We start from the raw sequence: 12,646 nt of genomic DNA, 5'->3' as shown, positions 1-12,646 counted from the left end.
TGTAGACAAGAATGACTCCTAAGTGATTGAGGTGTTCTGTTGTTGGATGTAATAATGAACATAGCAGTCGTCATTTACTCCCGACATCTGAGCCGCTGAACTCGCAGTGGATTACATTGTTTCTGAAGGGAATGCGACCCAGATCTACATAAATGCATCTATGTTTGCGTGAATCATTCGTGATCCAGCTTCACCTACAGAAGAAGTGAGTATGTTTTGTAATAAATCTTTGCAAATCGCCTTTCCTAATAATGAGCTAATTAGCAAGTTTCACGATGAATGCGGCTGAAGTAAACAGTCTGAGAGCAGCTCGGAAGAGAGGGGCGGGGTCAGCAGAGCTCATTAACATTTAAAGGGAAATGCTACAAAAACGGCTAGATCTGAAAAGAGCTGTTTTTGACAGGGTAAAAAAGGGTGTTTTTTTACACTAGCATTGAGAAATTTTAACCAAAGTATGTTACAGACTTTTCATTAAGACCCTAAAGAATCATATCAACTTGTGGAAAATGGGCATCCTATGACCCCTTTAAGTTTCAAGAGATAACAACAAGTATTTGACCCACGCTACAAAATAAGTCAATAAATAAGAGAAATGTACATCTCCTTTATCTGCTAAGAACTTGCAAAGCAGTCAAGGTAACGTCTTTCGAACTTGTTCAACTATCACTCCAACATAATCGGCGCAGATGTCAACAGATGTCCTGTGTATAAAGTTCTGTTTGTTTATGCTGGTTTTCCCAAAACAAAATGCGGTAATCCGAGTGAGCCAGTTCAGCTAGCGCTACGTGTTACACTGAAAGATTTAATTGACCCCTTATGTAATTGGAAGCGTCTCCGCTGTAGGAAGTGGTCTTATTTTTCATGAAAGTCACATCATGTATTTTTTCCATCAGCAATTCTCAGCCTGTTTACAACATCAGTTTGCCGATGAGACGGTTCTCCCACAGGCCTTATCTGGTCAGCACCACATGTCTATGTAAACAGAGGACTTTCAATAGCTTTGGATTTCAAAGAGAACACACAAAAACAGCATAAGCCGTTGTGTGTTAAGACCTTCCTCGGCTGAGATATTTCTGGAAGGTGGAAGATGGGGAAAAATATTTCAGATTTATCAATGTGAAGACTCTTCCTTCCAGGAAGCCACAATGAGGATCTAAACTCAACTTAGCTGGATGATAAATAGATCAGGCCCATAGGGAATTCACACAACAAGCACTTGATTATACCATGAACCGACTATAATTGCACGTAACTTTGTTGACACTGCAATCCATTTTATTGATTTGTAACTTGTGAATGGGATTTGTAATTTACAACAGTTCCAAAAGCAGGAAGAGTGAAGTTTTATTTATTATATGAAGTAGCCAGCCTGATCTTAACAATCATATTTTGTAGACGATAAGAGCTAGTAAGTTAAGTCAGGTTCTCACTACAAATGTCTATTTGACGAAGCAAGTCTCTAAAACACAAAGACTGTATAGCTAATGTTGGCGATTCTTATCTTCTTCTTTCTTGGTGTCGGTAATAAGTAATCTGAATTTTCAACTGGAGTGCATTGTGTGACCTAACAATATGATAGTGATTGATCAAATGATTTCAACATACAATCTATTACATTTAAAGTTTATAGAAACATGGGCATCTCAAAAACAGTAAACTGTATAAAACATAAGAGAGTTGCAGAAGTACATCACTGTTAAAAAGTTAAGAGGTCAATATGATTTTTTTAAAGAAATAATGCAAAAAAATAGTGTCACAAAAGATTTCTATTTCAAATAAATGCTGTTATTTCCACAAAAATATTAAGGAGTTTTCATAATTGATAATAAGAATAATAAGAAATGCTTCTTGAGCAGCAAATCAGCATATTAGAATGATTTCTGAAGGATCGTGTGACACTAAAGACTGGAGTAACGATGCTGAAAATTAAACTTTACATCACATTTTAAAATATATTGAAATAAAAAGAAGTTGTTTTATATGCCTTTGGTGAGCATTAGAGACTTCTTTTAAAAATATTTAAAAATCTCACGGACCACAAACCTTTGAACAGTACCTGGAAAAACTTGTGCCCAGAGGGCAAGTAGTACCTTCATACAAGTTTTTCAATCTACAGAAACAATATTATTGTTATCAAAACATCATGCCAGTCATTTAAGAGGGTCATGGTTCACACTGCTTCATAGAGAGAACATACACAAACATGAGACCCAGCCCGTCTCCAGCAGACACGTAAACACTACACCGTGCGGTTCTGAGCACGTATGCATGACCACCGTCATATGCAACTGACCACATCCAGTTGAGAGGGAAAGTTAATTCAATTGAATTTAGAGAAAACAGAGCTCTCATTCTTAGTGCATTTAACATCCGGCGTGTAAGAGTAAATTCAGAAAGTCTGGGAAAACTCAATTACAATATGCCTTCTCGTGGAATTTATCAAGAGAGCAAATACACATATGACTAAGTGACTTTATATATTTATTGACTTAGTGTTTATCAAGAGGTGTACTTGGCACGAGCTACTGTAGATCTGTTCTTCATCTTTCACTCAATGTTGTTCCTCAGTGCATGAGCAAACACATCCTGTAGTCCACAAAAACACCTCAGGGGTGTAACTTTAATACCCATCGGAAAGACAAATACATCACTAGCCGGGCCCTTTAACGGGAATTAAGGTCACAAGAATCCGATCCAGAGTCAGCATGATGTAAATACCAAGAGGTTTAATCGAGCCCCCAGTTTTATATCCCAGCCTCATCTGTGGTAAAAGTCTTTAAGTGCTGAAAAAAAACAATCTAAATGACTATTAAAGGAAAAGCCATCTAAGATGTAGATGAGTTTGTTTCTTCATCACATTAGATTTGGAGAAATTTGCATTATATCGTTTGCTCACCAATGGAGCCTCTGCAGTGAATGGGTGCCGTCAGAATTAGAATCCAAACAGCTAATAAAAACATCACAATTATCCACACCACTCCAGTCCATCAATTAATGTCTGGTGAAGTGAAAAGCTTCATGTTTCTAAGAAAGAAGAATTCATTATTAAGATGTTTTCCACTTCAGACCATTGTTTCTGGCTAAAATACAAGTCCTCTATCCAGTGAAAACGTCATCTTGTCTGAATAAGGAGAGACATATGCTCAGATTAAGCACGGTTTACCAGCGAAAACAGCCTAAAATAGCTTTAAACAAATATGCTGGTGGATTTTGATGTGAGAGCACAAAGGGAGATGGACTTTTTTTTATTGGAGGAAGCATTATTATTATGGATTATGGACTCATATTTTAGCCAGAAGTGACATTTTGAAGTTTAAAACGTTTTAATGATGGACTTGTTCATTACAAACATGCAGCTTTGATGTTAATTGATGGACTGGAGTGGATTACTTGTGGATTATTGTGATGTTTTTATCAGCTGTTTGGACGCTCATTCTGATGGCACCCATTCACTGCTACAGCAAGTCAGGCAATGCTAAATTTCGCCAAATCTGTTCTGATGAAGAGAAGAGAACTCATCTACATTTTGGATGGCCTGAGGGTGAATACATTTTCAACAAATTTTCATTTTTGGCTCAACTATTCCTTTAAAAAATAGCTTTTGACTGACTTAAGATCTGCATCATTTGGATTAAACTCAAAGCTGAGTCTCGTGAATGTACCTTTCACCTCAGGGCGAGTAGTGTTATTGGATTGCTGGTGGTTTTGAAGTGCTATGTCACTGGAATTTGACATGGGCTGTGGAAACAAACCCACACTGACGGTGTACCATATCAGGTTGATAATACAGGCATACACACATCTACAAATACACACACACACAGTGTATACTATCACCCGTACCTTCATCTTCTTGACATGTGGAGCGTGTGCCTTCGGAGCAGGAGCGAAAGTTGAAATCTCTGTGTTTTCAGTGTTTGTGTTGGCCTCCTGGGAACAAAACAATACACTCAGGGATTCACGCGAGATCACCTGAACCCACTGACTACAGCAACAAAGCATCAGTGCACATGACTGATGTATTCAGAAGACAACACAATTTCATGTGACAATTGAAACTAAAGTGCAAGTGCAGAAAAGCAGACGTTGTTGATGGTGGCATAGGAGAGATAGCATGATGACGTCTTGCAGTTTTGGCGAGTCGGTGCAAACAGCAACAAAGCAAGGTCAGGCAGACACAGTGTCTATGCATGTGACCACTAGGCTGAAGCAGGAGAAAGTGGCATGTTTTGGGTTGTGAAAGATGTGTTTCTTTACATGGGTTGGATTTTCTCAGTTGGTCTGCAGTTTTGAAGGCATTTGATGTACTTCAGATGTTCAAATCTAACAAATTTAGCTATATAAATGAAGAAGTTGGGCAAATGTTGCAAGCCAAATTTAAACTTGCATCGTTCAAATGAGCACCATGACTTTTTGGACCAGTGTTGTTATTCTTAACTAAAGTAAAAAATTCTAAAAAACATTTACAGTAATTGAAATGAATGAAATTTTACCAGAAATAAAATTAAATATAAAAAATGTTATATTCATATATAAAAAAACTTATATAAAAAAAACTTTTCATTTTAAAATGTTTCTTTAAAAATGTATTTAATGTCAGTAGCAAAAGAAACATTTCTAACTTTTGCTTAGATGAAAGTACTATTAATAATACTAAAATGGAAATGAAAATGAATATAAAAAAAAAGACAAAAAAAATTACTAAAGCACATAAAATTACTAAAACAACTAAAAGTAAAAGACAAACAGAAAGTATAAAACACTAATATAGAATAGTAATGATACTAACACTGGCTTGGACCCCAATTTTTGTTTGTTTGCATTTACTAATATTTAGTGCTGTCAAACGATTAATCGCATCCAAAATAAAAGTTTTTGTTTACATAATGTATGTATGTGTACTGTGTATTTTTATTATGTATATATAAATACATACATACAGTATATATTTTTAAAATATTTACATGTGTATACATTTATATATTTATATTCTTATATTTTATATCATACATAAATATATTTAATATATAAACATAACATTTTTCTTAAATCTATACATGCATGTGTGTGTATTTATATATACATAAGAAATATACACAGTATACACACATATATTATGTAAACAAAAACATTTATTTTGTTTTATACATTTATAATCGCGATTAATCGTTTGACAGCACTACTAATATTACATTGCTCCATTTCAAACAGTATTCTGTTCTCTTGCACTTAACAATTATTATTATACTGCCACATTATTATTCTTAATTTAAAAAATAATTCAAAAACATAATAAATACTAAGATAAAGTAAAGTAAGGATACTAAAACAACACTGGTTTGAACCCCAATATTAGTTTGTTTGCATGTACTAATATTAAATGCCTCCATTTCAAGGACTATTCTGTTGCACTGAACAATTATATTTATTATTCTTTAATAATTTTGTCTATGGTATAGATCAGTGTTTCCAAACCGGTGCCGTCTGTCGAGAGCAGGGTTGCCGTGTAAACCTTTTCAAATTATCATATTGACGTTAGAAATTCAAATATTGTGACAATTTATTTTGTAGGGTGCCACAAGTTTGTTAAAATTTCCAAAGGGTGCCGCGACTAAAAAAAGGTTGGGAAACACTGGTATAGATGACTGCCAACCGAGGGCAAGTGAAGTGGCAGTGCATTGGGAGTTTTGTCAGTACTCACTTTAACTATGATGAGGTTTGAAGGTTTTTCTTCGATTAGTTTTCTCTCCACCACAGGCTCAAAGATGGCGCTGTAGTTCTGGATCAGCTTGGCCATAATGTTGTTACAGATATTCTGCTCCCGTATACCGTCAAAACCAGATGACACACTGCAGAAAACACACACACATGCTGTGAAAATACAGATCCGAGTGCTGCCACATTAAATGAGAAAACCAGGAACAACATTTACCTCCTTTTTTAAAGCCCTTTTTAGTAATAAATCATAAGCAATGACATATCACAATCAATTGAGCAATATAAATAATGCAATAAAAGTAAATAGATTTTGGCGCTGATAGTCTTGTGGGCAGTGCGCTGTACGCCAAAAAAAACAATTAATAATAAAATAAATAGATATTAAATTAAATAAAATTAATTGAGCAATATGAAAAAGAAATTAATATATAACAAAATGAAATGCAAAAATAAATCAAGAATAAAACAACTTTTTTCAAGTTTTCATAAAAATGTGAAAAAAAATTGTCATTATGGGATCAAGGTAACATTGTAGAGTCAAATTCAATTTGCTGTCACTTAGGCAAAAGGTTTTTAAAAAGCAAACTTTTTTGTCAACTAAATAATTATTCTCTCTTTGTGTGAGGCCACACTGAGATACCGTCCCACGACAGAGGGTAATAAATGCACAGTAAATGCTGCTACTGTATTACTGTATGGGGTCACAGAGTGCTCGTCTGACAGCTGTATTTGTGGTTTAATTATTCCCCACAAAGAGAACATGCTGTACAGAGAAGAAGAAAGGTATGTGCCTAAAACAGGCAACAGTTTTGTCACTTCCACCTCACTGAGCTGAGGTTACACACATTGCATGTGGTGACAGGGATTCCCTGAAACTGAGCGGCTGATGTATTATTAGGGGTTGCGTTCATATTGCAACAGCTGGCAACTTGCTTACAAGTCACTATAACAGGGAACAAATCAAATAATATTTCAAATGACTAGATGCAACAATTAACTTGTATTTTGTAAAATCACATTACTTCATGTCCAGCCTCTGTAAGACATAAACTACATTGAAAATATTGAAGGGTGTTGGCTTAAATCTGGATATACAGTTAGTTATGTATGGAGGTTCACATCTGTATGCTTTTTGAGTATTTTTTTTCTCAGAGCTATTCACTTGTGAATAATCAGCCTGAGTGCTTCTGTGCCTGAAAATAGCAACCAAGTAATTTATGACCACAGAGAGTATGTAAGTGATATTTGTGTTAGCGCTGACATCGAGTAAAGAATTCCACCTGGACTTTGGCCCCCTCTATTGGAGTCCAAAGCCAGGATAGCTAGACAAAACTTGCACCCAACATGTATTTCAAAGCATTATTTTTAATGATGCAATGGCAATTTAAACCATCAAGATTTTAGGTTGAAATGTATAGGATTATATCAATGAAAAAGAAAATCATGCTTTGGTAAATCATAATTATTAGGGATGCACCGATACCACTTTTTCCAGTACTCGCCCGATACCGATACCAGTATCGGTATCGGTGCATCCCTAATAATTATGACAAAAAATGCTGAAATTAATGAGATAAAAAAATGTCATAATTATAAGATAAAAAATCAAAATGAGGAAATACAACTGTAAGTCATAATTAAAAGATAAAAATGGCAAATTTGTGACAGTCACAAATATGATGTCAACATCTTTTATTTTTTCAATTTTGACTTTTTATGTCTTTTTGACTTATGTCACAATGATTACTTGTTGTTTAAAGAAAAAAAAAAAAAGTAAAATTACTAGACATAAATTGTATGAATTATTTATTTCCACAACATAAGGTCACACTTTAATTTGTGGACCAATTCTCACTATTAACTAATTATTAATTTCAACTTTTGTCTCAATACACTCCTAATTTACTCCTTATTAATAGCTAGTAAGGTAGTTGTTTAGGTATGGGATAGGATTAAGGGAAAATATGGTCATGCAGAATAAGGCAATAATATGTGCTAAAAAGTACTAATAAACAGCCAATATGCTAGTAATATGCATGCTAATAAGCAACTAATTAATAGTGAGAATTGGTCCTTTAAATAAAGTGTTACTAAAAAAATATCATGCTTTTTAAAATTTAAACAGTCCTGTGATATGACAAATTAATATTTTATATAGTGTCTCAATTAATATGAAGTCCTAAAAATTGCATTAAAATGGCATTTTATATGATTATTTTGATTGCAAATAATCAACTAACAAAAAGTCATGTCAAATACCCTGTAAAAATGTTTTAAATAATAATAATAATAAACAGCATACACACATAAATAAACATAATAGTGTGAATTTTTAAGTTACAGACGGTACACTCATGACAAACAGAATAATTCATCACTGTGCAGGCATTGAAACTACGCTCTATAGAGTTGGTCAATGGTTGTGTTAAGTCTGTCTTGGAGACATGAGTGCAGATCACTCTGAAATACAGCCAATGAGAAGCGAGACTGAGAACATGACACCCAGACCACATAACATGCAGCTTTTGGCAATGAGTGGACGAAACATAATTCAAATAGCTTACGGATACATGCACAACTCAAGGTAAAACATTTAGAGCTTTCTGCAATTACCTTTCTATGAGTGAACTTAAATGCAAAGTAAAGAATTTACTTGAAGACATGATGGGTATCAGATTATGGATCAGCTGATATAATTAATGGAAGTAAAAAATATTTGATTGGTTTGCTTTTGTTGAACTGTGTGACTGTGACTTACTGGAAGACGTTGGGCCCAAACACCGTGGCCAGGTTGGTGGCGGTCATGCGGTTATGAGCATGTTCCTGTTCCACCTGGGACAGGAAGTGACATAAGTAATGCAGGAGACTGTAGTGGATATCTGGCAGCTGGAGTAGGAGCTCACGCACGTCCTTACAGAAGTCACCTTCACTGGATTCTGACAGAACAACACAGAAATATAATAAAGGATTTGATATGTTAAATAGGAAGATATTCATATTTTTAAAATACAAAAGAAATGCGGTCAAAGAAACAGAAAATGCCACTTTAAATGATTTAAATCACCTTATAAAGTCTGTGACAAATTCTAATACATATGTATTTTATAATTAATTAAATAATAAATAAATTATTAATCATTAATATTTACAATAATAATACATTTTAAATTATAATGTTGTTATTGTTATATATTTGCTACTTTGGTTAGTTGTCAAAAAAACAGTAATGTCAAACTCAAACTACTACTCATTTATCAAAAAATAAATACACTGCAGTAATAAATAAATATTTTTTAAAAATAATTATTAATCAATTTACATTATAGTTAATAATAATAAATATTTTCATAATATTTGTCATTTTTTAATTTTTGTAATATATTTTCTATTTTAGTTATAGCTGTCACAGAAACAGCTACAAAGCAGTAATAGTTGCTGGGGAAAAGCTGCAAAACACGAAGTGCTGACAAGGATTATTTGTGGCGCTTTTAAGGTGAATAGTAAATGTGGAAGTGAATAAAGCTGACTAGGAATTACTCTGTAAGAAGTAGGGGAAGGGTGATGGCTTTAATAGTGTGTGGACGTGGTAAAACAGTGTGGGGCAACGGGAAGAGAAAGTGCCACATCAAATTGCTGAAGTGCGCGTGCTATAACTACTAATGAAATAGAGGAACCTCACTATGATTGAAAGGTAAACTAGAATTTACTAGCAATAATCATATATATATCAGTCCCTCCAGGATTTCGCGGGACTTTTTTCTGATTTTTGCAGCCTAAAATGACTGATTTTGCTGCAGCTTTTCTCAAAATTTGCAGTGATATTTGCGGCATTTCTTATTGTTTTGCAGTGAAAATATACCACAGACAACATTCTTCTAACCTTGTTATGATTTTCTGACTTCGAGAACCATTGTAGGGCTCCAGACTAACATTTGAGGACACCAGCACCTGTGCCGTTAAGTTCTACAGAAGGTGGCACCAGCTCCTGACAGTAAAGCACTCACCCTAATCGCACATGTACATCTGATGTCTGCATTTACATATGCAAGATGTATTTTTTTTAGAGTGTTTGCTCATCTGCAATACGTCTCCAAGACATTTCCTGTCAGATGTCAAAAAGACATTTATTAGAATGCATGCACAGACAACATTCTTCTAACATTGTTATGACTTTTCTGACTTCGAGAACCATTGTAGGGCTCCAGACTAACATTTGAGGACACCAGCACCAGTGCCATTAAGTTCTACAGAAGGTGGCACCAGCTCCTGACAGTAAAGCACTCACCCTAATCGCACATGTACATCTTGGAGATGTGATGTCTATTTGATGTCTGCATTTACATATGCAAGATGTATTTTTTTTAGAGTGTTTGCTCATCTGCAATACGTCTCCAAGACATTTCCTGTCAGATGTCAAAAAGACATTTATTAGAATGCATGTAAAACTGCTTCTGAGACGTTTATCAGATTACACAGCAGATGTTTCCCAGATCTTTAGCAGACGTCTTACAGATGTACTTGTGCTGTCTGGGTAGTTGAGATGCAGATAAAATTAACTTTTATTACTGTCATTCATAATGTCTAAATATAATTTAATAAATACAAAATCTATATATTAGAAAGTGGAAATGGCTAATAAGCCTATAAGTACTTCTCTGGGTTGTTACTAGAAGGTATACAGCAAAAACCGGAAGCTAACAATAAATTGAATTTTCTACCTATTAGATTGTGTTTTATTAATGTCTACACCCCTTACAATAATGCAAAAATAGTAATTATTGTTGTACAGTGTGAGAAAACTTACACTATATTGATGTGTGCATGCGCAGTAGTTTTTGCTGTATGCCTTCTAGCCTTAACCGAAAATCTGCAATCGGCAATTACGAAAATTTGCGAGCTCTTGCGAAAATTGCGGAGTTTGCTTGATAGAAATCGCGGTCCGGGGGCACATAGACCGGACCGAAAGGGCACTTTAGTGTCAGAGATTAAAGGGGTAGGGGCTCGAGCCCCCCCCCCAAATACAGGTAATACAGTCTGTCAGAGATAGATAGATAGATAGATAGATAGGGCACTTGGGGTGGTTGCTAAGGCGGTTACTAGGGTGTAGCTATGCGGTTGCTAAGGTACCCGGGTCGGTTGCTAGGGTGTTGCTTTGTGGTTGCTAGGGTGCCCGGGGTGGTTGCTAGGGTGTTGCTATGCGGTTGCTAGGGTGCCTGGGTGGTTGTTAAGGTGTTGTTATGCAGTTGCTAGGGTACTCTAGGTAGTTGCTAAGGTGTTGCTATGCAGTTGCTAAGGTACCTGGGTCGGTTGCTAGGGTGTTGCTATGCAGTTGCTAGGGGTGCTCGGGTGGTTGCTATGGTGTTGCTATGTGGTTGCTAGGGTACCCAGGATGGTTTCTAGAGTCTTACTATGCAGTTGCTAGGGTGTCAGGGCAAGTTGCTAGGGTGTTGCTTTGTGGTTGCTAGGGTACTCTGGGTGGTTGCTAAGATGTTGGTATGCCGTTGCTAGGGTACCGTTGGCGGCTGCTAGGGTGTTGTTATGCGGTTGCTAGGGTACTTGGGGTGGTTGCTAAGGTGTTGCTAGGCTACCCGGAGTGGTTGCTAGGGTGTTGCTTTGGGATTGCTAGGGTACTGAGGGTGGTTGCTAGGTTGATTTGGCTAGTTGCTAGAGTGTTGCTATAAAGATAGATAGATAGATAGATAGATAGATAGATAGATAGATAGATAGATAGTCTTGGCTCATTTGAACATTCCATCAATGCAAGTCTATGGGATTTTTATGATTTTTAATCTTCATTTTTAAGAAAACCGTTAGTCCGATCAGTTAGAAAAGATATAGCACACTAAGTGAGATCAGTCTGAAGAGCATAATCTTAGCCACCATGTTAAGTCTGTGTCTTAAAGGTCCCATGGAATGAAAATTTCACTTTATGAGGTTTTTTAACATTAATATGAGTTCCCCTAGCCTGCCTATGGTCCCCCAGTGGCTAGAAATGGCGATAGGTGTAAACCGAGCCCTGGGTATCCTGCTTTGCTTTTGAGAAAATGAAAGCTCAGATGGCCCAATCTGGAATCTTCCCTTTATGTCGTCATACGGGGAAAGGTTACCTCCCCTTTCTCTGCTTTGCCCGCCCAGAGAATTTGGCCCGCCCATGAGAAAATGAGCTACTACAGTGCCAGGCCAGTGCAATATTTTTTTTTTCCTCGAGAGACATCATGGCTTGCAAACGAGCGAAGCATGGCAGTTGCTCAGTGTTTGGATGTACAAATGAACACCGAAGTATTTTTTTAGTTCCTTCATCCGAGCCTATGAAGAAACAGTGGGTTAATTTTATTTTCTCTGGTAATGCGCCGACACAACTTCCCAAAGTTTTGTATGTCTGCGCCAAACATTTCACCGACGACTGTTTCCTCAACTTGGGCCAATACAGAGCTGGCCTTGCTGAACGTCTGAAAATAAAGTCTGGATCAGTACCAACTCTCCTTGGCTCAGCTACAAACCTCGGACAAGTAAGTCAACTAACGCTATACAATTTTGTTGCTTTACTGTATATGGTTACCTAGCTTGTTATCCTTAGAATGTGGCTGTAACATTAGCTCTGCAGCTAACAGCTAACAGCCCAGTTACTGTCACTAATGTAAAGGTAGATAGCATCAAGTATGTGTGTGAATACACACACTGTAACGCGAGTGTTGCACATTTTTTTGTTGTTTGGATAACCGTTCTGCTGTTGGTGTTATGGCGCACGCGATATCCACATTTCCAGATTGCAGAGCTTGATGTAATTGTAATAAGAAAGATTGTAAAAACTTTTAAGATATATGAAATATAAAATATGTAAACAAATAAATGATGTAATATCATTTAATCATTTCATAGATATAATTTTAAGTATTAATGTTATTCAGTAAACATGCTTATCTTCTAT

The 12,646-nt window shown here is 36.0% G+C and overlaps 1 protein-coding gene across 6 annotated transcripts in view; it reads right to left on the bottom strand.

Annotated features, from left to right (window-relative positions):
• The window catches only part of LOC107729380 (protein FAM13A), a 55,701-nt gene that overhangs the window by 30,667 nt on the left and 12,388 nt on the right, over positions 1-12,646 (bottom strand). For 5 of the 6 annotated variants that reach the window (XM_016539856.1, XM_016539858.1, XM_016539861.1 and 2 more), the window contains exons 4-6: positions 8,477-8,654; positions 5,702-5,849; positions 3,844-3,930 (exon numbers count right to left, since the gene is read on the bottom strand). In XM_016539856.1, the coding sequence (XP_016395342.1) occupies positions 3,844-3,930; positions 5,702-5,849; positions 8,477-8,654 (413 nt within the window). The remainder of the gene's footprint in view (positions 1-3,843; positions 3,931-5,701; positions 5,850-8,476; positions 8,655-12,646) is intronic. The other variant, XM_016539862.1, reaches the window with a different exon arrangement.

Source organism: Sinocyclocheilus rhinocerous, unplaced genomic scaffold (genome assembly GCF_001515625.1).
Source record: "Sinocyclocheilus rhinocerous isolate Xijiao unplaced genomic scaffold, SAMN03320098_v1.1 scaffold1148, whole genome shotgun sequence".
Taxonomy (NCBI): domain Eukaryota; kingdom Metazoa; phylum Chordata; class Actinopteri; order Cypriniformes; family Cyprinidae; genus Sinocyclocheilus; species Sinocyclocheilus rhinocerous.
This window is presented reverse-complemented; position numbering and strand designations above follow the sequence as displayed.